We start from the raw sequence: 26,530 nt of genomic DNA, 5'->3' as shown, positions 1-26,530 counted from the left end.
GTTAAAGGGCAGAACCCACCTTCTCCGCTCCCCGGGCCGGCCTCTGTTATTATCTCCATTAGAGAATTTAGCCCAAATACTGCACACAAAACCCAGAATTAGTGCCGCGGAAAAGGTGGACAAAGAGAGGGACATGGGGCCAGACAGAACCAGCCTGAACATCACTCCAACACACCACACACATGCACACTCAACATGGCGCCAAATCAAAGAAGATACAGTAACCAATTAAAAGAGACAGACAGAAAAGAAAAAGACAACATGTACTGATGATGGCATTGAAAGTGATCAGATGACTAATGCCATGCTTTGCTTAGCAACACATTCAACATTTACAGGCCCAAGTACTGAAGGAGCTGTGTGTAGCTCATACTTTGTTTTACATACACATCAGTGGATGAAAGCAAAAGTGCTGAATGGCCCGGATCAACAATACAAATGTAAATCTAGAGCAATGGATGGAGTATTTCTTTAGTATTTGAGTCTAATTCAGGTCAGGAATCTTGTATTGAGCCAAAAACACAGAAGATAATCATGATACACAGTAAAATACTTCATTAGAAAACCTCAGATTGTCAAAGTTTCAACACTGTTTGTGTTAAAAAAGTGACCTAAAAAAAGGGAAGGAAACAACAATGCGCCACCACACAAGCAAGGGCAAAACATACAAGAGCAGAGAGGCAGCGGGTAAATAAACTCCATTCACTGAGGAGGACAGGTCTCTCTGTGAACAACATTCAAGGACATGAATATAACTACATCGAAACATTATTAGGTAAATGCATAAAGGGCTGAGCATCCTTCTTGTAGCAGTGAGGATGTGCAAATGCCACTCCATTAACAGCTTGCACAAATCTTTTGATTAGAAATGTGTGCATCGCAGTGCATCAGAAAGACTCCCAGCAGTCACAAGGAGCGGGATGGCAAGGGACAAAGGGGAGGCGTGGAAACACACAAATGACATTAAAGGTGTATCTTCTATCTTAGTCCTATGCTGACAAACAGGGTGTAAGATAGGTATAGGTCACTCCAAGGATAAAGAGAAGCCTAAAACAGACTATCACACCAGACATAACATACCCGGGCTGTCAGGGTCATCTGAACGACAAAGACAAAACACATCATATTCAAAGGAACAGAATGTTTCAATGGCAGCTATTCCACGTGGAGTGGAGCTATTGAGTTACCATGCTTTGCCTGTTTTTCCTCTCAGTTAAAGGGAGAATCCAGTCTAAACAGAACTCATATGAGCCTTTAAACTTTAGAAGGTATCGTAATATTCCCCAGTGCATTCTAGGTCCCTGTAACTTCAGCAGAGCATGTATCTGCATACTTTTCCTCCTCTCTTTCATTAATAGCAGAATGTGAGCATCAGCTGCAGCTCACTGCAATGTTGTGGATTTTACTCATGCGTAACTGCTGACAAATATTTACATATTTATCAGGTATACCAAATGATACCTGTGCATATGTTTATACCGAAGACCACACACTTGAAGACAGTCCATATATAATGTTAGTGTGAAGATAATAGAGAGGTAGGGGGGAAAATAGGCAACTTAATGAGAAAACATTTATGTAAGAACGAGGCAACAACAAATCTGTTTTTGAGTGGATTTTCTTGTTAACAGAGAAAAACAGTTTCATTTATCCTCAATATTCTCCTATAAAATAGTGCCATATCCGTTTGGCAATCCAACAGGAAGAACGTCAGGCTATAAAAACAGATCTACAAACCTGCTTGCTCCATTTCCTCCTCAATATCAATAGTGAAATATTCTTTTACCCAAAAATAAATGTAAAACAGAAATGAAAAACAAAAAAGGCAGAACAGGACATATCATTCATTAGTTAAATAAGAGTGGTAAGGAGAAAAAAAGAATACTGGTTGGACATATTAAGCTGTTCTGTTTAGATAAGTTTACAATAGTTATGAATGATGGATTTGCTATTCATGAGCAGTTAGGGATTATTCATTATTAGAATGGTATAGTATATGGAATTAAGTCAGATATGTGTATGTATTATTCATTAGTATGATAAAATAGCATCAAATGAATGCAAAAATACAGCCACAAAATGTATAATTAAATTAGGTGGAAAAACACAAATGTTGATGATAATGATGCTAAGTCTACTCTCCCTACAGCACCTGTGTTTCCCTTACAAAACATTCTATAATATTCTAACCAACCTCAAACCAAACTGAAAAACTGGTTTGGACAGGTTGACAGGAATAACCCATTGCATGAGGAAGGTGTAAAGTGGTCAGATGGTGCTGTCCTACCTTTGAGACTGGGGAAAGGTGTTTTCTCCCTCGCTGCCTTGTTCGGAAGAGCAAGATTGGACAGACTGAAACTGGTGCCGTGGTTCTTGTAAAGATTGCCTGTAGTGGGAGAGATAGTGACAGGTTCAGAAGGACGAAATACAGTTCTAATAATTATGCAGAACAAAAGGTTGTATATAAAAGTTATTCACTATTGACATTAATGTTGGAAAAATCTCATCAAAGCAGTGATCAAACAGTGTTTACTTACAAGAGGCAACTGATTAAAAAAACAAGTTGTTAATTCATCTATAGTAAATATAGAAGTCTTCTTGTAAAACAAAAGTTCTGAACATAACACACTAACATTTAAGTTGATATGAACGTGTTAGCATGCAGTTGCCTTAATACACTGGTCACTTCATTTACAAAAGTGCAACATTCACAGTCTTTTTAGCCATTTTAGATCTTTACCAACTACAGAGGGAAGAGCTGGCCCTTTGTTAAGTGCTAAACCTCCCATTCAAACCAGCCATATGCTAACTCTGCAAACTAAAAAACAGTTTAAGTCTGGACGACCGAAACCAGAGTTTAGAGACTCTAGAAATCTTTACAGAGCCAAGTGGACCAGCAAAGTTGTCGGACCCCTCTTACAAAACACATATCACTTTAATTAGTTGTTTTTTGTTTGCCGTATGATTTTTTGGTTTAGAGATGGGGAGCTGATATACAGTATAGTGTTTATTGCAATTGCCCTTTTTTAACATCATGTTTGCTCAACTGTTAAAAACATACTGTTCACATTTTTTTTCTGCAATAAATAGATGTTTTCAAAGTAAATGGATAATCGTTTTTAATAATTGTGATATCAATTACTGACCCAAATAATAGAGATTATGATTTTTGCCATAATCGAGTAGCCCTAATATACAGTATAGTGTTTATTGCAATTGCCCTTATCATTTTTTAACATCATGTTTGCTCTCATGAAGGTTGGCCACTATACTACCCACCATACACATTTTAATGTAAATTATACATTTGTGAGGGGGCGTGTTCAAGCTGAATGTTTTAATCTTGAAGAAAAGGTGGACTGTGTCTGACAGGTGCTAATAGTTTTGGTGATCCAATTCATAATCACCCATAGAAATCAGCCCACTTTTCAAGTTTTACAAGCTAGAGTTAACTGAATAGAAACCTAATACATTTTCAATATTCTTACTAGCAAAGGACATGAGTCCACCAAAACCGTCAGTGCTGCTGTTGGAAATGGTGGAGTTTGGTGAGCTGTTGTCTCCCTCTCCATCAGACTCTCCAGGGAGCCTCAGGCTGCTGGGACGTAAAGGACGCTGTATCCTGAAGAAATGATCACAAGACGTTAACAAGCGTCATACACACAGGAACAAAACCACACACTATGGGAAACTCAAGCACTCGCACCATACCACAACATCACACCACCACAGATTCAAGACCACCATGAATGGAAGTGAGTAATTTGACATGCTGGGTTTTGATTGAAACATTGCATGGTCGGTCAAAGAGCCCATTTGAATGATGATGATGCTTTCATTCAAGTGATGAACAAGTTTAACACACTTGTTGCCATTGAGGTTCTGGTTGAATCGGGGGGTGTATGACTCCACTTGCTCTTCTGCATCAGGGTCATCCTCTGAGGGGAAGCCATACTGAGGCTCAAAGTACGGGTTGTCATACTCCTGCTTTTTGTTGGCTGGGTCTGCCAGGCCAGCGTCAGCCGGAGGCCTGAGGGGCGGCTGACTGACCAATCCGGAGGCAGGGTTCTGCAGAGCGGTACCTGCTGGTACTTCAATTGTAGGGATTTCCCCCGGCTCCTGGAGAAATTAGCACAGGATTCATGGGAAATATTATTATTGTTCTCCTATCCCTTATTTCAATACAGATAAGGTCAATTCTACATTACTTTAGTTTCGCCATATATATTTTCCAAAAAATGTACAGCTTTGATAGTGTTGGATATATCAGCATTGATATCAGGTTGATAATACACATTTGATAATATTGTGTCAATAATCAATCGCCTCTTAAGTTTTATTTGTTTCTTTAAGTTCTGGCTGTGTCTCCCTCTCCAAACACCCCACCAACAAAAAAACAATATGCTAAAGAAAAGGACAAGAAATGCACAATAAAGTCATAAAGTGTTTTTTTCTTCTATTGATATCACAATCATTGTTATCATGATTTATTTTGGCCACAATAATTGTTTATTGAAATCCTTATTTGTGACAGCCCTTGTACTCTCTTTTTAAAAGTGGTATTTACAAACTTAAAAAATATATTTTGAATGCAAGTTCACACTGAATAGCTCACCTGGTTGACTCCCTGGATGACCGTGCTGGGACTTGAGCTTGCAGTTGTGCTGGAGCTGGAGCGAAGAGGTTGTCCATCAGAGGCTTCTGCAGGCCCGTCCCCACTGGATGGCCCCTCCGAGCCTTCCCTGAAGTCATGGAAGTCCTGAAACTCCACCTCACTAGCGTCTCCAAGTGCAGCATGGGTAGGCGGGTCCAAGCCTAAGACATCAAGGTCCAATATTACAAGGGTGGTAAATTGTATGAAATGCTCACAATGTAAGTGATATTGAAACAACTACTCACTTGGTGTGTCTCCCTGGATGTCACCTTGGATCATCTCACTCACAAGGTCTCCAAGGGAGGAGTAGGAAGAGCTGGAGTCATCGTAAGCCTCGCTGTCACTGCCACTGCAACAGATTCAATGTAAAACCAAGAACTTAAACCTCTTACAGTATGATCAACTTAATTAAGCAGATTTCATTGTTGTGGGATTTTAAAAAAGTACCGTAATTTTCGGACTATAAGCCGCGCCTTTTTCCCTATTTTTCGACGCTGCGGTTTATATAACGGTGCGGCTAATCTATGGATTTTTACAGCTAACGGCCAACACCTTTAACTCTATGGGCTCTATGGCCGGTCCGCGGACCCCCACCTTTAAGCGGCGGGTTCCAGCAGGAAAAGCTGGAGGTCGGAAAAGAGTGAGACAGGTAGCGCGCAAAAGTAAAAGTGGAACCGAGAGTGATATGCCGCTGCTGCGGCTTATATTCAGGTGCGGCTTATAGTCCGAAAATTACGGTATATATAATTTTAGTTACCTAGATGAATGTCTTACCTGTCTGTGGGATCTGACTCGTTGCCCTCATCCTCCAAGGGGCCAGCCATAGCTTCAACCAGCTGAGAGCTTCCGTCGTACACTCGGTAGAGTACAGGCTGCAGCTGGTGAGCGTACCACTTGGGCTTGTCCCCAATTAAGGAGGGGTCGAACACATCTGAAACAAAGTGTGCAGAGCATGATATTAACAAAACGAACTTTAATGCATATCAGACGAGATACAGGCCATCATCTTTAGTGAGCCTTACTGTTGTGTATCCTCTGAAACGCGACATTGGTAGGATTGAGAGCCCACTCTCCATAGTACTCCACAGCCTGGGTGTGAGAAAGTTTTTCTGCAAAGAGAGAGCGGCGAGGCCGAGATGCCAGAAAAGAAGTGGCCTGAAAAGCCACCACAGGCCGGGGGAAGAGGCGCAGTGTGCGGGTGTGCATCTGGAACCCCTGGAGAACATTTGGGGAGTTGAAGAACCGTACCATGGCGACCCTGTGAAAGAAACAAGTTCAGTCAGCTAAAAACGTATTTTCATTTGTCAAAATTATGTCTAAAAATAAATTGTGTTTATTGAAGTTTAGTGAATATTTTACCAGATTAGAGAGAAGCTCTTAGTATTGTTGTTGTTGTTGTTGTTCAGATAATATATTACAGCTGATAATTATTTCAGATTTCTAATCCAAAATATCTATATATAATTCAAATTGTGCAGTTTGTAAGATAAATACTATTGTTTTTCATATCAGTATGTGGGACAACACACTCCATCTTGGTGAATCTTTACATCTAATTGTTTATTATATATTGTCCCTTTTTAGAGTTCTTCCCACTTTGAATGGACAAAAGAAACATGTCAAATGAACAATAGGAAGAGACAGTCATGTCTTGCCTGGTTGCTACATCCACAGAATCAACGTCATTGCCGTAAATGAGGGGGTTGAACTCTGTGGAGGAAGGCGAGGCTTTGTCTCGTCCGGGGGGGAGCAGGGGCATCTCATGAACTTCCTGAAACTTCTCCAGGTTCAGAATGGGCTGGGTGTTTAAACTCATGCTGGCCAAGGCCTAGAAGAGGTAAAAGTGACACAAGTTATCAACATGGCAGTGGATTTGAATACATAAACAGAGCGCTGTTATGGACCACTCCCACTATTGGCATCAACATTTAGTTACTCATAATGATTTCCGCAATTAAAAGGAATACTTCACCCACAAAATGACCATTTGAATATCAATTACTCAACCTAAAGGAACCTTATCACATGCCTTGGCTATCTAATCTAAAAAAAACGTAATAAATCAACACATCCATTTTCACACAACTCGTGCGGTATAATCCAAGTCTCATTTATTGTCTTATACTCACTCTTTCCAAACACATGCACAGTTTTTTTTTAAATAGCAACGTTTTAGTGAAACATGTATATGTTTGGGAAGAAGTGAGTAATGACAGAATAAAGGAAACTTGGAATATAGGGCACACATTGTATGAGAGTTTGAACCTGATGTTTTCATTTAATTTGTGTCGAGAAAGGCATGCGAGAAAAACTGTTTTCTTTAAGAATTCAAGGTAATTGGGTGAGTAATTGATGTGAAAATGATTATCTTGGGGGTAAATAATTCCTATTTGGGACATTTATAAATATGAACCATCTCTTCGGAGGGAAAACAATTAGACTGCAAGAATTGGATAAGAATTGGGACCGGAGGGAATAGATTTGTGCATGTTGATGCCTGTGGTGGGCGCGTCACTTTGTAGAGAAGGGGAACAAGGGAAGTCAGTTACTAAGCATGGTTTGTTTTGAGGGAACTGCTGCAGACTCAAGTGTCAATGTTTAGCTTAGCGTAATGGAACATTTAGTTGCTGGGTCTGGATGAATGTTAACTTTGTGATTAGCTTCATCATATCTTGTTTTGGTTACGAAAACACTCACTGATAGCCAAGATAGATGCACGCACATTCAGTCATGCTCAAGCCAGAGCTAAGCAGTGTGTCAAAAAACCGCTCCGCAGCATTCTGTGACTCTGTTGTTATGCATTTTAGTCAGGTCTTGAAAGAGTAAGAGACAAGTAGTAGTGACAAGCAAAATAATGTGAGAGAGAAGATATCCGTGCAGGGGCATTACACATTCCACAGGAGGAGAAATGAGTAACCTTATTTTCAGAGGAGAAGATCTGCTTTTGGGTGATCACGGTCAACCTAACCAGACACTGGGAAGGGGATAAAGAGATGCGAGGAGAATCACATGAAGGCCTGGGATGGAAACTTTGTGACCGACACTGGAACAGCACATGACGGGAGGGCCACAAAATCATCGTGGCCCTTTCCTTTTCTTTGTCTCCTTTCAACAGTGCTTCTCTATTCGTCTGCTTTTTGCTGACAGTAATTGAGTTTATTGTTGTGCCCAAACAAAGGGTAATCAAATAGATGTAACTTGGTGAATGATAAGCTGATTGCATTTTTAACATCAATGTTTCAATTTGTAATACTATAATTGACTGAAGGAAGGAGTTAAGAAAAGATACATTTGTGTTTGATTTGAGAAAGTGATGGATAGCCAGAAAAAGAGAGTGAGAGCGAAGGGAGAGACATTTTGAGAGGAGAGAAAGAGGAATAGGATGATGATGATTTTTTATGATCAACATGAAAGACAGTGGGAAACACAGACAAGCAAAAATGTGACCAAAAACCAGACTTCACCCTATAAAAACAGCCACTAAAAGACACATGGAGACCATCCATGGTGACCAACTGGGATACACCAGCGGTTACAATGGAGTGGTGATGACTGATACAAAAACAGCAGATCTTTTCAAAAACATAGAGAAAATACTTGCACAATAAAGAACCTGAAGCGAAATGAAAGCCTACGTAGTATTGTCTAACTGCTCAAAAATAAAATATTGGGTCAGCTGAATTTATACAACTGCCATTTTTGTGCAAGAAAATAAATAAGTCACTTAAAAAAGGACACGTTTAGTTTTCTAATCCTGTTCTAGGTGCAAGTATTTTCAATGACTCTCACATCAGCAGCCTTCTGCTTTGGCATCACAGTCTATAGATAATCATTAAAACCGTCTTCAGTGACATTTTCTCCATTCACAGATACCAATATTGTGTTTGTTTCCAAATATACAACTGCTAAACTGAGGCTTTGCACACTCCTACACACCAGCCTCTCAGTCACACACCCGCACACATGGGAAAGAGCTGCTAATCACACACACTGCTTATGAACCGGCTCTGATTCAAGGAAAATAAACAAAATATGTGCATGCAAAGGTTTTAACCAAAAAATAAAACATATGACAAAAGGTCTGTGTTGGTTGTTATTTACTAAAAACGTAAAGTTGGATGTATGGTAAAGAAAAGAAAAGAAGTTTTTGTTGAATGACTTCCTTTAAAAACATGTGAAATATGATTTGAAAAATGTCATTAATTGTTAATATATGTGAGCCTTACAGTGAATCACTTGTTCTTGTTTAACAGAACTGGTAAACTTGAAGGCATTATTTTAGAAGGGTTTTTGTGTGATTGCTCAAAGCGTGGAAGTACTAAACAGTGAGGTGTCGCATGAATCAGAACCAGGTTCTGGAGTTATATTGGAGAATCGGGTTAGAGGGACAAGTTAGTTACTACCAGCGTAACTAAAGGGTTTGCAAGGGTAGCAGGGTCCTAGTATTTGATTTTACCTCCAAGAGCTAGAGCATGCAAAGAAAACAGGAAAAAAAGATAAAAAAACATTTGTTTGTGTTAGTGCACTACAAAACCAATTTCCAAGGCTCTCACACTCATCTACAATACATACAACTGTGTTGAGGAAGGGAGCCCCTAATCTTCACACTGCTGAAAAAGAAGTTTCACATTTACATAAGAAGTGCAAATAGCTAACAGTCACAGGAGCAAACATGAAAGCTCCAGAGCAGCCCCTTGGTTCGTGACTGCTCCATGTGCCAGCAGAAGCTTTGGGCTGAGACCCAGATGCCACGGCACAGCAGATTCTAAATGTTTTATAGATACACATTTAGGAGGAATCACGCAAATCACACAGTACTTGTTTGAGATGTTTCTTGAGCTCGAGGGCCTCAGGCTCTGGAAGAGGTGGTAGGATCTCTGCATTGGTAGGAGCAATAACCTGTAGACAAGTAAAACAACTAAATTAATTTTTAAAAAAAACAATAACTTTAGAGTTGTATTCCTCTGACAAACAGTCGACAGTGAGGCTTACATCTAAAATGTCATCACTTTACCGTTTTATTTTATTCGAGATTTGTGTAGTGTAACAATTAGCATATATATTTTCAAGGCCAAGTACATGTTTTGTGAATCGTCAAATCAGTTCTTCCTCGATTCCCCTTTTAAGACAAATTTGAAGAAATTCCTTCAAGGCGTTCGAGAGGGATCGCATTCATACGAATGGAATGTATGGGAGGAAATCCCGGAGGCATAACGGTTGTTAACTAATAGATCTCTGTCATCTAAATCTGGACATCAATAAAACACACTAAACAAGATCAGAAGGACGAGCACATGAGTTAATGTTCTGACCTTGCTGCTGTCAAGGTCCACAAGCCAAAGGTCGTCTGGCATTTTGAAATCAGCTTTGTAGAGGAAGAAGCTGGCGGGTACTCCTATAATGTAGGGGGTGGGGGCAAGAAGGAGCTGTGGGGAGGAGAACACATACCGGTCAGTCAAAACATGATGTTAACACAATGGATCACATTTCAATTGAAAACTTTGAGGAATCACCCATTTATTTGAATGTATCTATGAGGAATGATGAGTGTTACCTGCTCAGCAGAGGCCATGCATGTTGGCAGTAAGGGGATGACGGGGAACATGTACTCCAGAGGGTAGATCATGGCAACGAAGGCCATGACGCTCATTGACAAAGCATTGTAATCTCTAGATTGAAGAATGACCTGAGGGTAAACAAGAGACAGGAAACACTTGATGGGTAGATGTTCATACTGTTATACCAGCTAGTTAAATTCTTCTGCTGGTCTATCACAGAAATATTTGTCCAATCTTTCCATATTTCATTTTTTGTCCATAATATAAAGCTGTGGTATCCTGAATTTGCCTTGGACTCAGTACAGCAATATTAAAAACTGAGCTTTTATTAAAAAAAATGTATTTGGCAGCACAAAGTGCTTAAAAGGAAGTCACTCTGAAAGCTTCCAGGCAGCACTTAGTTCAGCCTGACTGGATTTAATGATGTATTGAATTCATCTTCACATGGAAAATAAATGGATGAATACAAGATGGCAGCCCTTTATACAGGTATGGGGTAAATAAAAACTAATTTTTGGATGGGAAACATCTATTAAGGTAGGTGCCCCAGATAAATGCTAGTTTTAGAGCATTTGTCCAGCATTTATCAAGCAGTATGTTTTTTCAGCGGTGTGACTGAAGCTGTGAAGCTTAGCTTTTCTTTGGGTAATTGCAAATGAGCCTGTGTATCAATGTCACGGTAAGACAATAGCAACAACAGAACACTACACCATCGCCAGCCAAACAAGGATTTCAATTACATCCCCAGTGTTTCCCCTTCCATTGTCTTGGAGGGGTGCTGCGCCCCGCCAACGGAGCCCCCTGAAATTCAAGGTGTTAAAAAAAATAATAATTATATATATATTTTTTTTATTCATTTTTTTTATATATATATATATATATATATATATATATATATAGCACCAAATTGCAAATAATCTATAACTACCGTCACTTTTCACATTGAACATGTGCTCTTTTATTAAATAAACTAAACGCTTTCATTTTAAATTGAGTTTAGTGTTTTTGACCCTAAGAAACTCTGATGGATTAATCAATAACAATAATCCACAGCTCCTCTCTCTGCTACAGAGGATTTTAAAAAATATACATCCCAATGCCCCCCCGCCCCCCGCTCAGGCAGCACCCCCCCCCAAAGCAGTAAACACTGCTACTAATGCTTCTAGTGTTAAACATAGGAGAGACAGAGATGAGGAGTCTTTCATTTTAGTCATACAGTGTCCGCAGGCTTCTCTTTGCCATCATGATTATCCACTCTCCATGAAATGGTTATAGCGGGGGACTGTACGGAACCCAGGAAATGTCGGATGAAGTTCACTCTGGGCATCATTCCTCAGGATGTCTTTAAAAATGTATTTTATCCAGGCGGGGGCATGCAGCTGCACTGAAGTATCCCATGACCGATCAAATCACACTATATATAGCTTGGCCACTCTATTCTCCCTGAAAAAATCAGTTCAGTCTTTAAATAAAATCCCACTGGTGAAGACAACCACACATCTCCTCCTGGTCTTTTATAAAGGAGAGCAAAGAGTGAATGAATGATAAAAGCAGTTTGCCCCATGAACTCACTGCTGTGCCGTCCTTACCTTGTGCTCCAGCAGCACGCAGCTGAGGACCTGGAGACAGGCGTCCACACCCAGCAGCTCTAAGGGCAGGTGCAGGGGGAAGTCCACCATGGAGAAGCGGGAGTTGTCAGGCAGGGCAAATGTGAGCGGCCGTTTGAGTGCATGGGGCAGGACTTCCACATCCACACGCCTCTGACCTGCCACTGGTACCGGGGAACGAAGCAACCGGTACACCCAGGACTCGATCTCCCGCAGGTCGGCCAGCAGCTGGCTGCCTTTCTCCTCCACCGACAGCGCCCCCGTGAACACCCGCCACATCGTGTCCCTGGGAAGGTCATAAACAGAGATTATATTCAGAATTCTTTTTCGACTTTTTATTATTTCATTACAGATTATTCTCGTTCACTTTCATGAAATTGAAAAATCTACCTCAAGTTTCTTAAATCCAATGTGATATCTTTAAATTGTTTGGTTTTCACTTATCGGTCCAATGCCATGACGTTCATGCAATTTGAAGACATCATGTCATGGAACAATGTGATGGTTTTTAAAAGGTTTATCTTAAACATGAGATATAACATTTGTAATGAAATAAAACCGAGAGAGACAATAGATCATCAAATCTGAGAACTCATTAAATATCTGTCATCATGGTTTGATAGACCTAAAGCATAAAAGATGTCAAAGTCATTTCAGCACTAGCTCAAGTGACACTGCTATGTCATTGCAAATGCTACTCTTAAAACGAAACACAACTGCAACTGATTGCTTCTCATGGGCCAAGCTAATTGAACAGTTATGAGTAACCCCACTGCATATAACAGCATGATTACCCATCCTAATCTGTCAAATGAAGGAACAATGATGAAAAATATGTTCTTAAACAACTGTTGCTAGCTGCTCGATGCTACAAATCATTAATTTGAGGACCAGACATTTAAAACAAATAAAATAAAATAATTTGCTCATTATATTGGTGTTAACAGTTACCATGAGCAAACCAAAATAAAATCACTAATATAATTACCAAATGAGATTGAAAAAAATAAGGTTTTAATTGCCGCAATATTGATGTGCAAACCCTCCACTCTCCACACACATGGTGTCATTAAGCCCTCTCTGGAGTGTATACTCAGAGTGTGTGTGTGTGTGTGTGTGTGTGTGTGTGTGTGTGTGTGTGTGTGTGTGTGTGTGTGTGTGTGTGTGTGTGTGTGTGTGTGTGTGTGTGTGTGTGTGTGTGTGTGTGTGTGTGTGTGTGTGTGTGTGTGTGTGTGTGTGTGTGTGTGTGTGTGTGTGTGTGTCTGTCAACGAGTGAGACAATCATTAGTCCTTTGGAGCCCTCCCACCAACTGCAGCTGCTACCCAAAGGCAGCCAGAGACCTCAATCTGTCGGAGCACCACAGCACCAAGCGCTCGCAGCTATCAGGCAGCGGCTCTCCTCCTTCTCCGTCAGTGCCACACCACTTTTCAACCCACCATGTCGGGGGGAAAAACATGATGAGGTTGGGTGAGCCTTTGGCTAAAAGGTCCTTCTCCAGGCTTTCAGGGAAACCAGTGATCTATATTAATGATATGGGGAGCCGCTACAGCATTTTACCAGGGGAACAGGTCTAGATCTGAGGTTAACCATTCCTACAATCCTTTGTAGTGATGAGGGGGAAAGCTGCACTTATACATATATACAGTTATAAATAAGGGAATGAAACGGAAATATTAGAGCTACCTCAATTAGTTGATTAGTGGATCGACCAAAAAAAGAAAATCACCCAATATTTGTAAAATCTAATAATCATTAATAAGTCATTTTCACATGAAAACATTTGTCTTTTTAGGCTGCATATGTAAATGTACTTCTTTGTTTACAGTCCGACATCATATTTAATTGAACATGTCTTTTTAAACATTCAAATGGCATTTAAAGACCTCCTCTTCCATTTTGAGAAACTATAACGGATTTTCTGGCATTTTATAAACAAAACCATTAATAGAAAAAAAAACAAGGCAGATAATCGCCAGATGAATCGATAATGAACAGAAATTGTTAGTAGCAGCCCTAGAAAACATGTTCACCACAGGGGTCCGACAATCAGAGAATCATGCTGGGCCTAAGCCGGTGTGAAGCGACAGCCTAATTAACACTTTGCTTCTTCAAAATTGCAATCCATTATGTGTCACCCATGGCAACAGAATAACCTAAAGAGCACTGCAAAGAAATTGCCACATCCAAACATGTAACACAGAGATAAATACAGTGTCGAGCTCTGGGTGTTTACTGCATAATAAGCTAAATATAAATCAATCAATCCTGGTGGTACTTCAAGAAAAAATCAACATAGATTACGTTGAACACCTAAAGTCTAACCGGCAAATGACTTTGCTATTCCTCGCTATGGTGTTTCAGAAGGAAAACCAATAAGTTGTACCTTCAGCCTTGCCTCAGTGGCAAACCAAAACGCATCTCAACCATCAATAGAAATTACCCCACTGAATTACTCGAAAAGAAAACATTTTATATCCTATATTGTTTTCTAAAAAAACATTCTTTGTAACTCAGCTTAACATATATCACACACTTGGTGAAATCATATTTGCTGCAAAACAAAACCTTTCCAACGCACTGTTGTTTTGTCGCTATTATTTATCATTGAGGTGGGTTGAGATAGCATAAAGCGCAATGTGACACAAGCTGCAGATGGCCTGCAAAACTGCATGGAGCCACAGACAAAGGCTCTCAGAATATTCCTGCAAAACAAATAAACAAACGCACAACAGGTGGAATATGGGAGAAACAGACGGAGGGGGGGGTAGAATCCGTAGGGACTGGCAACAATATCAGCAGGAACACTGTAAGAGCAACACATCTTTGCTATTTATTGTAAAAAAAACATCAGCCTTCTTGAGAAAAAAAGGATTTAAAGCAACTGTGCCAACCCTGTGTTGTGTGGTTCATAGTTTGCATGCAATATCAGTATGACTGCAATTATGTTAATCAACAGTTTACAGATGATGAAGGGTAACACAAACATGAGCTGTATTTACCTAATTATCATAGTTTTCAAGCAGAGCGATTCATTCTTTTTTAAAGGTTTCATAGGTGTGCATTAATTTATCAGGGGACGGCTTCTTTATGACTTACAGCCTCATCCCAATCGAGGCTGTAAAGTCCAGAGTTAAATAAACATAGCAAACATGTCAGTCATAACAATTCATGGTCGAAAAGTAAATGCCATGGTTTCATTAAATCAAAGGTTTTATGCCCTTGGCCATATGAACGTACTCGGGGCGATCCGCCTGATGAGCACTTATGATCAAAGGCCTGAGGGTGGCTCAACAAAAAAGGTCATGGACTCTCAAAAGCAATAAGCAATCATCAACTGGCAAGCATGAATATAATCTGTATTTAACTGACTTCTAGTTAATGAAATCATTGTTAATAGCAGCTAAAGAAGAACCCCCTTAAGAAACCAAGATAGGCCTAAAACAGTTCATGTATGTTTTGATGTGGACCATGATGAAATGGTAAGCAGAAGAAAAAAAGAGAGTAAGCAACAAGAAAGAGCAGCCAGTCTCACCTCTGGGTGGTGCGAGGGAGCCCAGCTCGTTGGGTGAGCCTCTGACTGCAGCAGTCCACCAGCCTCTTGAGAATATAAAGGCACTCCCTGAAGGTGGAGAAGAAGGGGTAGTGGCTGAGTATGCACAGTGAGGTCAGCGTGCTGTTGCGGTTCCTGGCGGCCATCTTAGCAGCGCTGCGTCTGTGCTGCGGGGACTTGCCGGCATTTGGCTCGGCACCTGGCTTTCCGCTCTCTTCCCCGGAAGTAGCTGCCGACTCAGCATTGTTAGGTGGCGATAACACTGAGGATGGTGGGCCTCCACTGCTGGCATCTGATCCATCACTAGCGGTCTCTGCTGCCTGTGAGGACGTCTCCGCATAGCCACCTTTGTCCCCACGGGCGCGATGATGCCCTCGCTGAAAGGAGCGGTAGAAGTTGACGCAGATTCCGTAACGAGTGGTTCCCGAGTCCTTGTCTGTCAGCGTGAAAACAAAGGACGAATCATCGCGAAGGCTAACCCTGCGCTGGCGTATGCTCAGGCAGCCTTCTGGTTGGCAGAAAAACACCACATCTGGTGGAAGTGGGAAGTCATGGTGGTCCTCCAGCGGGTAGCGGCGGAGGAGCTGAGGGGTCTGGGCCACACTGTCACTACTTGGTTGCCTGGAGGAGAGAAGGACAATATTTGTTTTGTATTAAAAGAAGCTGTTGTGTTGCGCCCATCATGAGTTATGTGGTTTTATGATCATGTTTTCCGTACTCATATCTGATGTATCTGCAAATCCAATATCCCTTCAAACACAGTTCTGAATTTAATTTGAAATGGTTATTATGTGAGGAGACATTGATCTCTTGATTGCAATGACTAACAAACCGTGACAGTAGTCGGTAGCTTATAAAAGCAAATGTATAACTATATTTAGCTGCTAAATTCCAAGAAACGTAAAGTCACTACTAAAAACCATCCCAACCACAACTAAGCATTCATCATTTCTTAAACGATTCAGTAGAGATCCTCGGAGTGTGACTCCAAAAACAGCAGCAGACTTGACAATCCTCTAATTTCAAGGTGTTCATGTGAATTGTCCTTTCCCCCTGTGGCTACTGTGCTTGAAACAATGTGCTACTATCCTTCTTTATGCATGCCACATATACAGTGTTGCATGCAATCCAAAGCTAAATCTTTGAAGTTTCAATCAAGTCCACTCTTAAAATAAACAAATGACAAAACTGTGTTGAGATCAACAAAACAATAAGAGAGGAATAGAGGGATAATGTTAAGCAGTGTTTTGCAGGGTAGAATAAGAAGAGGATTTGACTACCAGGAAGCCCAGTTTGTCTTCTTATCATATGCCAAGACACCACGGTTTTTCATTTCCTGTGAGGCGGCGTTATATGACTCTGGAAACTGAGGCAACTCAAATGTTCTCTTGACATTTGTAAAGTAAACCGGTAACTAGCACAATGCCAAGGTTCAAGCTAAAGCTAGCTGTAGGTGCTAGGTGGGCTAACTAACACATACAGCGTTTGTGTGATGATGTTGCCTTGTACACATTTTTGTGTGATCACTCTGGGTTTATCTGCTGGAATCTCTGCAACAACATCCCCTTGAGCAGCAAAATCATTCAAAATGATTGAGTCATGATGACATCAATATCCCTAACACACAAAATCTATTTATGTATATGCTTGAGATAAAATGTAATCGATGTTAAATCAGTCCAATACTTTATATTTCCTCAACTACTGCTATGCCTAAACAGTCGTTTTCAAAACAGTGTTTAGACCCTCCCTATGATGACCCGTTTACTCCTTTAAACTAAAAGTACGATATCACTTCAAGTTGAGTTCTTACCTTGCTCCGACCACCACCAGGTAGTCGAGGAGGCGAGGGCATGGTTTCTTTTTCTCCATCTTTGATTGACAACGTCCCTTACGTTATGGCATCCAGGATTTATGGTCCTTCTCAAGTCAGTGTTGCCTTTCCATCACAGCTGGGAGAGATCCGGTGTAAAGTCAAAACACAGCTCTTTGATTATCATAGTGATGGTTCAAGAAAAATGAAAACCTGCAACACAAGAAAAGGAGGAAAACTTTTTTAATTTAGGTCATGTGTTTTTATGGACATAATTGAATAAACACTGGAATTTCAACAGATGAGAAACCTTGAGGATGCATTATGTAGACATCTGCTCCACCAGCACGGCATAACACCGACCAGTCACATGATTTTTCAGAGCTGTATAATTGGGCCAAATATGGCATCATGATTTATGGTCTTTTACTTTTTTCAAAATGTCAAGGTGCAAGCTATTATTCTATTCGCAGCGGTCTCCCCTCTTTCTGTATCCGTCTCATCTAGTACTTCAGGCAGTGCTAACTATTTAATACAGACAGTCTTTCAAACCCACATGACAAGATGGTTTGTGTGCATACAAGCACGTTTAGAGAGGCATCTCCTAATCTTTTATAGATCTACGGGATAGGAGTTTTATTGGTTGGGTAAACACGAGAGCAGACACAGAGCAATGTTGTGTTGTCCTCAAAACACCCATCCGGGATCAGGAAGCATAAATGCAACACTAAACTGTATTTTGGAGAAGACTGAAAGTGAAGAAAAACAACCCAAACACTTTAGTTTGACTGCTCATCACAAAAGCACTTGAACCTGACAGAAATAAAAATATTTTAAGATGTTTTTCTTCTTCTTAAGAGCATTGTACCTCGCAAATGTCATTTCAATGTCACATGAAAAATGAAAGACATTAACAATGTTGACGTTTTTAACCATCTCTACAGAGAGAGTAGATGGCATAGAATGACACGCTGGCGGAGCACAAAAGATGACATGACAGCCAAATTAAAAAAACATCCTTCTGAACAGAGAGGATTAAAAATGTATTCCTCTAAAACTTTGATAGTGTTGCGAGACGTTGAGCGCTGATTTTTCTGTTATGACTTGCACGGATATGTTGATCATTATTTCAGACCCTATTGTGTCAAGTTTGTGAATCGTTTGAATTTGTCAGAAAACTCAGTTTGTAGCCTCCCAAATATGGAGACATCATACTTTTCTCCATTTTATATCAAATTAAACTGAATATCCTTTTGTTTAAAAGTGAGAAAATAAGAGTTTAAAAAGCAAGACCAGTATTTCCTGACATTAAATAGACCTACAAAATAATAGGCAGATAATTTTGTTAATGAAAATGATCATACAAGTTGCAACCATATCACGATCAATATGTTAGCCGTTTGTTTTTGTCGGAGGATAACAGACTTTTCATTGGAAGCTCGCTGTAATGGTAAGCAGCTTACGGGTCTTGGTGGAATAAGCACCTTCACAGTTTGCTCTATGGCCCAGTGACTGACAGGTTACTCCAGCCCCTCTACAGAAGGCTCTTCCCACCATGGAGCCACTTTCAGCTGCAGGCTAGCATCATCTCACAGTCAGGAGACTATAATCTCCAAACTGTAAACTCGGCAGGACGGTACGTTTCCAATAGGGGTGCAACAACTAATCGACTTAATCGATTACCAAATTAGTTGCCAACTAATTCAGTCGTCGATTCGTTGGTGACGTCATCACGTGTGTTTTACGCGCCGTTAAGCTCCAAAGTTATTGGTTTTTTTATCGGTACTGGAGACATTTAAAAAATATATGTCATGTATTATTGCTACAAAAACATTATATCGCAGTCTTAGTGTCGCCAACTCGTTTCTAACATGCAAAAAGACAGAAATGCGTCTATGATGTATTTTCGATCAAACGAGATCTCTCTCCCCGTCTGTGTGCGAGGGGGTGGGTCAGTTTACACACACGCGGCTGCAACAATCAGCGCCAGCAACACACTGCGGAGATGGCGGAGAGAACGCGTTCCGAGGTGTGGTTCAACTTTACCCGTCTCGATGTGGACAATGCTCGTTGCCAAAAGTGTAATAAGAGTTTAGCTTGTAAGCGAGGTAACACGAGCAATTTGTCTAAACATTTATCAAAAGTGCACCACATTCAGACGGAGGAATGCACCGGGTTCGACTGTCTGTCTAGTAGCTCTGTAGCCCCATCCACGAGTAACGTTTCCACGTCAGCAAGACACAGAGTTAACTCAATTATACAAACATGGGTTAATGATTAGAGGTAACAGAGTTACTCTTTATTTTGTCAAAATTTCAGCTATTCTGTTTACAGTTCTGTCATCAGATTACGATTTGTTAAAACATTGTTTCTTTTGATGTGAAATATTATTTATTTAATTTAAATAAAAAGCAATGCTCATTTTGTTCACAATTTGTTAAGTTAATTTAATAATATATGTATTTTTGAATCAAGTATTCATCTTTATTGTCTTCATTGTTAGTTTCCACATGACTAAAACAACCTCAAGCTAAATCTAAAAGTTGATGGCTAAATAAGAGCGTTTGAGAAATTGTGCAAGGCATACAGTAATAGTCGAATAGTCGATTAATCGCTTCATTAATCGATTATCAAATTAGTCGTTTGTTGCAGCCCTAATTTCCAACCCGGCACCATAAAGTACAGCTAAACAGCTTTTCACCGACAGCATTACAACAATATTTCAGCTGATTCGGTGACAGGACATGAGCGATTAACTAGTCGGCTGTGCTTTAGTCAAACAAAGCTACAAACACTGTTGCTCAATCATCTCACAGGAGCAGTGCTTTGAATGAGCTGTTCCTTTGATGAGCATGCATAAAACACTGTTTAAAAAGCAAACAAAACAACCAGGGGACATTAAGGATTATGGGTTGGCATTGTGCTAGGCGCTTTTTACATTCCCAGTGATAATTCATGTCACCCTATTAGCTGCAATAATGTGATATGTTACTGATGTGCATTGTCAGGATGAAAATATGTTATTTAACTACTGTTCATTCAATGCCATTAATGTTATTGTGTTCTTCATCTACAGTGGTGTGAACAGCAACAAAAGAGTATAACGAAAGGCATTTCTATTTCAAAGAACAACTTGTGTCTGATGTCTTTTGCTTTTAATCTGTAAAGCACTTTGAATCGCCACGTGCTGAAAAGTGCTATATAAATTAAATTGCCTTGCCTTTGATGTGAAGTCTAGTCTTTTGTCAGTTGAAGCAGAGAACTTGGTATCTCTGATTCTCCCTCAACAGATTTCTCCCAGCGTTATAAAATGGTGGCTCTGAGTCACAAAGAAGCTCTTGCTTTTGTATTCTGAGGATCAAGCACCTAAACATGACTGCTAACTCGTGATGCTTTACACTGCTGAAACCTAGCACTAATATGTTGTTATATCATACATATATTATACTTCAAAGTGAAGCAGAGACAATAAAAAAAGTGCTCAAACATATTTGACATCAGCAATTGTGTGCGAAGATGAAAATATACAGTGGCAGGATCTCCTTTAAACAACGTGTCATGCAACGCTGAAAACAGCCTTTAATAAAACCAACAAACACTACATACAAAACCTCCACCCTGAAACACAAACACTCCCAGCAGTCTTTCAATGTCTCTTAAAGGCTGTTATCCCTGCACTGGTTAGCTAATGGATGTATCATTTACCAGCAGTTCCATTTATGCATTGCTATTGAAAGAGTAGCCTGGGGGGAAATGGACTACGCCGTGTTTTCTACTAGAATATGTGCCAAGTCTTAAATGAGCAAACAATCACTTACATTTGAATGAGTTAAAAATGAATATAAACATTTTGTATTTTAACGAATGAACCTAATTCTCATAATTTGTGAAATAAATTAATTCAAAAGTCGCTTAAAAAAAAAGATATATACATGGTTATGACATTAAAAAACAAGTGTTATAAATAACTATTAACTTAGGAGTTAATGCACATTTTGTACAGATTCTCCCGTTTCAGTGCGGTTATAAGAGCTGTCGAGACGCAGCCTGTGTGTGCCACAACGGTGTCAATGTCACCACGACGCATCCTGACAGATTCTGTGTCGTTTTTCTACCCTTTTACTGTTTTTGAAACTTGTGCCGACATGTTTCTCGGTCCCAACAGCTACACAGTTAGTCCTTAAAACAAAAGCAGTTGCTTCAGAGACATATGCTAATATGAACACACAAAGGTTTTTCAATATTGTGATTGATATGATATGATTGTATTTTCGATTGAATATGTATATAGTTGAAGATTGTGAAAATCCTGTGATTTACATGTGGATTTCAAAGACAAATGGACAAATGGACTGCATGCAAGTCATGAATGGGACACTAGAGTCAAGCTTCCCATCACACTGTAGCCTCATCCCAATACCCCTCCTCGACTCCTCCTTTCCCTCACTCGCTTCCCTTCCTTGCGTCTTAGCTCCGCCTCCGTAAGATGCGAGCGAGAGACACGAGGAGGTGACGCGAGGACAGAGGAGTCCTCAGGTATTAATTGGGATGTCCTCGTTCCCTCAAACGTCACTTTTAAACGACGTCTGTTAATGATGACATGTGCACAGCTGTATCCCCTCTCATCGGGCTTAACTGAATAACCCCTTAGAACCGGCCCATTTTTGGTTAAATATTTATTTAAATTAATGAATCTTTCTCTTGTTAGTCAAGGAATTCAATGTATGATGGTTGGTCCTGCTTTTGTGTTCCGTTTTGGTGTAAAATGTAGCCTACATTTAAATAAAAATATAATTATAGTAATGTGAAAGCCTTTTAGAAATGAATTGCACATAATAATTCCCACGGAGCTGTTAGCACTTATACATTTATGTGACGCTTTTCCACTCATCTTCCAGTTGTGGATTGTGGGTTTTCCTGAAATCGACCAGCTGTGATGGTGGGGGCGGGGCTTTTATACGCGAGTAGTGAAAACACTTCCGCGTAGTCTGCTCGCGTGTATCCTCCCTTTCATCTCCTCCCGCACCCCTCCTCCCTCACCCCTCCTCGACGACTCCGTGTGCATTTCAGCTATTGGGACGTCCTTCAAAATGGCATGTCTTGATCGATTTCCGGGTCAAGTCCCGGAGGAGGGGAAGAGAGGAGTCGAGGAAGGGTATTGGGATGAGGCTAGTGTCATTAACCCCCTCAGCAAGAGCACAGCTGTGTCCAGGGAGGTGACTCCATCACCGAAAGTTTCAGATGCATTATGGGTTTAATTATGTCCAAGAGCTCCACTCATGAGCAGAGGAGCCATTCACAAAGGGACAAAATACATTTTAACTTGATTATTCTTAATGGAGCACGAATGTAAGACAGTAAATTGTTCTTAAGATAATAATCCAGAAGATTTTCATTCAAAACAATGTCTCTTCACTATCCCCAAATGAGGTGATACAATGGTGATGGAGTCTACGGCACACTAACTGAATGTTTTTATACTAAGTAGTGACAATGGCAAAATAACTCTTTTTGTTCTCTTTTTACCGCAAATAGATCCATAAGAGGACATTTTTATGCCTTTGTCAGTGACACATTTAGTAAAATAAACAATGTTGAGCTTCTTTATTGACTATTTTTTGGGGAGAAATAAAGGTTACTTGACAGGGTTATTAACACACGGAATGAGAAAGCTTACCAACACTATTTGATGTGTGCGGTGCCATGAGAAGACATGGTTCAACAGCATTAAAGTGGGCTGAAGTATGTCTGATGAGTCAGCTTAATGTCAGCACGGATAACATTTAGCAAAATGATTCAAATACACTGCAAGCTGACACTAATGCGCCTTCAATAAACAAGAAGACCAAAATGAACCTTATTAAACATTAACAAGTATTTTTGCTCTGAGAAACTGGTATGAAACACCCCATTTTAAAAGCTATTTCTTCACACTATTCTAGCCGTTCTACATGCATGGCTCAACTCTGAGCATGTGTGAGTGTTGTAACCATTTGCATCATCCTCACAGCGAAAGACTAAAAACAGAGAGGGAATGGTTCCAACCACATAAAGATATATTCCTAGGGCAAGGCCTATATTAACAACACAGATGCATGCCTCTTTATCTTGCAAAACCATCAGGACAATGAATCAACATGCAGGTCTGGCAGCATGAATGCTTCCTGGTGTACAGCCAAAATTGCTTTTTTATGAAGCAGCTGAGCTGGAAGCAGAGCAGGAGGCCGACTCATCCAGCACAAAGATACATGTTAGAAGAAGGTGGAAGGACAACGCCACTTCACTGAGTGTATTTGATGAACGAGCTTGTTATTGAACCTTTCTCTCTGGAATAAAGGAAACACTACAACACTGTGAGAATCTGGTCAGTGTGGTCTGCATGCAGCACTGCTTATATAAGCTCCGAGGGATGGATATGATTCACAGGCCTACAGCATGGACAGCAATTCTTGCCAGTCAGAGTGAACAGCAGTAAGTAGCAATGGAGAAGAATCTGTTCAATTGAGTCACGCGAGGACACACAAACGAGAGAGAGATGAAGTGTAGAAAGTATTGATTATTTCTTTGTAACCTTTAGATTAGAATATTTTCTTATTGAACCAATTTTGTTCCACGGCTGAACAGATATAAGAACTATTTTGGTCCCCTATCAATAAAACAGTTTGGCTCAGTCTCTCGCCTACACTGAAAAGTGACACTCTCCTCTGTACTTATATATTCATTTCTAATACTGCCTGAAAGAAGCACGTTTCTAGACCTTGTCCAGGCTAAATAAGTCTGGTATGCGGTTGATGATGTATTTGCCCAAGGACACTTCGACATGTTGACTGCAGGGAGAAGGGATCAAACCACTGACCCTCTGATGGTAGATGCCATTTTCCCCTCTGTAACAACAATGGCTACTTATACTATTTGTACTGGAAAAGACACTATACTTTAAAGCTTCTTGACTTCTAGTTCACCACGATGCACTATGCCTTCTCACAGGTGATGCATTTCTTACTCACCATTGCATCTTACAATAAAGGAGGGATGTTTGACCTGCACCAGGATGATATTCTACACTGTTCTTCACTTTCCGGATATCAACAATTCCCTCTGTTTATAACTGCTGTGTAATGGTCATTAAATCCATTTACCATCAAATCCACTTCCTTATCTCTTGAGTCGTGTTTGTGTCAAAAGCTGGTTTGCAATTGTGTCAAATAATACAACTGCTGATCAATTCTGAAACAGCGATACGTTTCCAATGAAGGGGTGTCAGTTACAGCTAACGGGAGTTACACACTATTTTACTATCAAATGTAGAGATAAGAGTAGAGACATATGCTGACCGCAGGATGAAATCCAGCAGCAGTAGTAGTAAATTATGTTGGTCCTTATAACAATTTTCAAAAAATAATAAACATCCAAAAAATAAATACAAAAAGGCATCAAATAATAAAGGAAAAAATAAGACCAAAAAGCTGTAAGCTAAACCTTTATTCAACTTTGTCTTCTTATACAGCCTGTTCTAATAGGCAACCCTTTTTCGAAACATGTTTTAGGGTATATAAAACAAAAACATTTCATTCATACACAATACTAATCATTCCATATTTGTTTACATCCTTATTTAACTGTCTTTACAAAGTGAATACATTCTTGAATGCTAGTCACGACTACTCTATAAGGTAACCCCTTTGACAGAAATACATGTGTTCCTGATATTTGTCCTTACCGTTGAATTTTCAAACAGAACTATTAACCTAAATCCTACTATACTGTCTCTCTTTAAATTGTAAACAACCTATGAATACAGTCAGGAAGGTCATTATTGTGGACTTTGTACATTATCTATGCGAGATAAGCATGCAAGTCAATAAATGGTTGGTTTTGTAGATGTATAATGCTCTTCTGTAGCATAAAAACTTAATAAGTGTTGGTTTATATCGTGGTGTGTTTCCCTTACCTTCACACAGTAATGTAACGCTATATGGGAGGAATTAATAAAACACTAATCTGCACTGACTAGCTTTAGTTTATCATCGTATTGCAATGATGCTGAGTGACAGACGTGGAAAGGCGAAGCCAACGCCTCCTTTTAACTCCAGGAGATGTCTTTTTTTATGAATTATGACAAGCTGTCAGGCCTTGTCCTACATGTTCACCCCTAAAGATGCATCCTCTAGGTTTATGGTTTTCTACGTCACGGATGGATTAGCTAGTTAGCTGCCTAGCTGCTAACAGTAGCTTGAGCGGTTTATCTCACCAATAAAACTAACGCCAAACATCAAACCACGGTGGCAGCATCACAAAACACTTCACATGTTACAGGCATACATACGATAGGTGTGTTAAAATAGAAACGAAGAATGAGACCAGCCTCACCTGCTTGCGTTAGCCGGTTAGCCGCTAACGTCCGCTGGGGAGCCAGCTGCTGATGACGGCCTGGGAGGTGGGTGTCCTCCACGGTCACACAAGCAGAGAGGCGGTGGGTATTCTGAATTAGCCTTCTTTATTTTATATCACGATGTATCGTTAGGAAACGACGGCTGAAAGGCGGTAGCTTCTCCGTCAGACTGTTTCGCAGCATGAATAAATGATGGGAAGTGTGTGTCCGCCTCTGAGCTCGATGGACGGGCGGCTCAGTCTGTTACAACCTGCCTTCACAACATCCTCCTCCTCCTCCTCCTCCTCCTCCTCATCATCATCATCATCATCATCGTCGTAAAGGGAGTTCCGCATACTCAGACCTAACGGAAGAGATCCTGAAAGCCCGAGGAAAAGCACCTCAACCGCTCCACAGGGACTGACTTTAGTACCGCCGTGGTTCTAATAGTTCACTAAAATATTAGTCTGACAGTTTGAAGTATTTTTGTTAAGTTCTATCGCCTGCCAGGGCCGGCCGAAGCCTTTTTAGGGCTATATACAAGTGGCCTATGGAGACACGACCCCACCCCCCCAAAACTGCAATTATTACCAATGTTCATCACAATAATATAACTAAAATCAAAAAATGAAGCTTTGTGAAGAAAACATATCAATACTACATTTATCATTTACACTTGCTTTAATTATAAAATATTATCTTTACCAGAGGCAGTGCGCATTAATCAATATTTCAGTTTATCTCAAATATGTTGTATCTATAGTGCAGGTTATTAAAAAATAGTGTCCTAATGCTATCACTTGAATGCTTCAGCAAGCACTGGAGTTCAAAATATTTTAAAACAATACAATAAAATAAGTACATCAACAGCTGAGTAGGGGATAATGTAGTGTGGTTACTTATGATTGCCAATTTGGTTTGCCTTAAACCTCTTCTTCTTTAAATTTAAAGATTGCGCAAATAGTACTTGATCTTA

General features: G+C 40.1%; 1 protein-coding gene across 12 annotated transcripts in view; it reads right to left on the bottom strand.

Annotated features, from left to right (window-relative positions):
* The window catches only part of madd (MAP-kinase activating death domain), a 52,766-nt gene extending 26,910 nt beyond the window's left edge, over positions 1 to 25,856 (bottom strand). For 7 of the 12 annotated variants that reach the window (XM_079665408.1, XM_079665418.1, XM_079665415.1 and 4 more), the window contains exons 1-16: positions 25,554 to 25,856; positions 17,184 to 17,396; positions 15,353 to 15,991; positions 11,802 to 12,105; positions 10,209 to 10,340; positions 9,967 to 10,080; positions 9,473 to 9,553; positions 7,572 to 7,628; positions 6,310 to 6,482; positions 5,677 to 5,912; positions 5,429 to 5,585; positions 4,900 to 5,003; positions 4,616 to 4,815; positions 3,866 to 4,119; positions 3,489 to 3,622; positions 2,288 to 2,386 (exon numbers count right to left, since the gene is read on the bottom strand). In XM_079665408.1, the coding sequence (XP_079521534.1) occupies positions 2,288 to 2,386; positions 3,489 to 3,622; positions 3,866 to 4,119; positions 4,616 to 4,815; positions 4,900 to 5,003; positions 5,429 to 5,585; positions 5,677 to 5,912; positions 6,310 to 6,482; positions 7,572 to 7,628; positions 9,473 to 9,553; positions 9,967 to 10,080; positions 10,209 to 10,340; positions 11,802 to 12,105; positions 15,353 to 15,991; positions 17,184 to 17,242 (2,743 nt within the window). In that variant the 5' untranslated portion in view covers positions 17,243 to 17,396; positions 25,554 to 25,856. The remainder of the gene's footprint in view (positions 1 to 2,287; positions 2,387 to 3,488; positions 3,623 to 3,865; positions 4,120 to 4,615; positions 4,816 to 4,899; positions 5,004 to 5,428; positions 5,586 to 5,676; positions 5,913 to 6,309; positions 6,483 to 7,571; positions 7,629 to 9,472; positions 9,554 to 9,966; positions 10,081 to 10,208; positions 10,341 to 11,801; positions 12,106 to 15,352; positions 15,992 to 17,183; positions 17,397 to 25,553) is intronic. The other 5 variants (XM_079665414.1, XM_079665411.1, XM_079665409.1 and 2 more) reach the window with 2 other exon arrangements.
* Between the last annotated feature and the right edge of the window lie 674 nt (positions 25,857 to 26,530).

The sequence above is a fragment of the Notothenia rossii genome, assembly GCF_949606895.1.
Source record: "Notothenia rossii genome assembly, chromosome: 2".
Classification (NCBI taxonomy): Eukaryota; Metazoa; Chordata; class Actinopteri; order Perciformes; family Nototheniidae; genus Notothenia; species Notothenia rossii.
The sequence above is the reverse complement of the archived record's forward strand: the minus strand, read 5'-3'. Positions and strand labels throughout refer to the sequence as shown.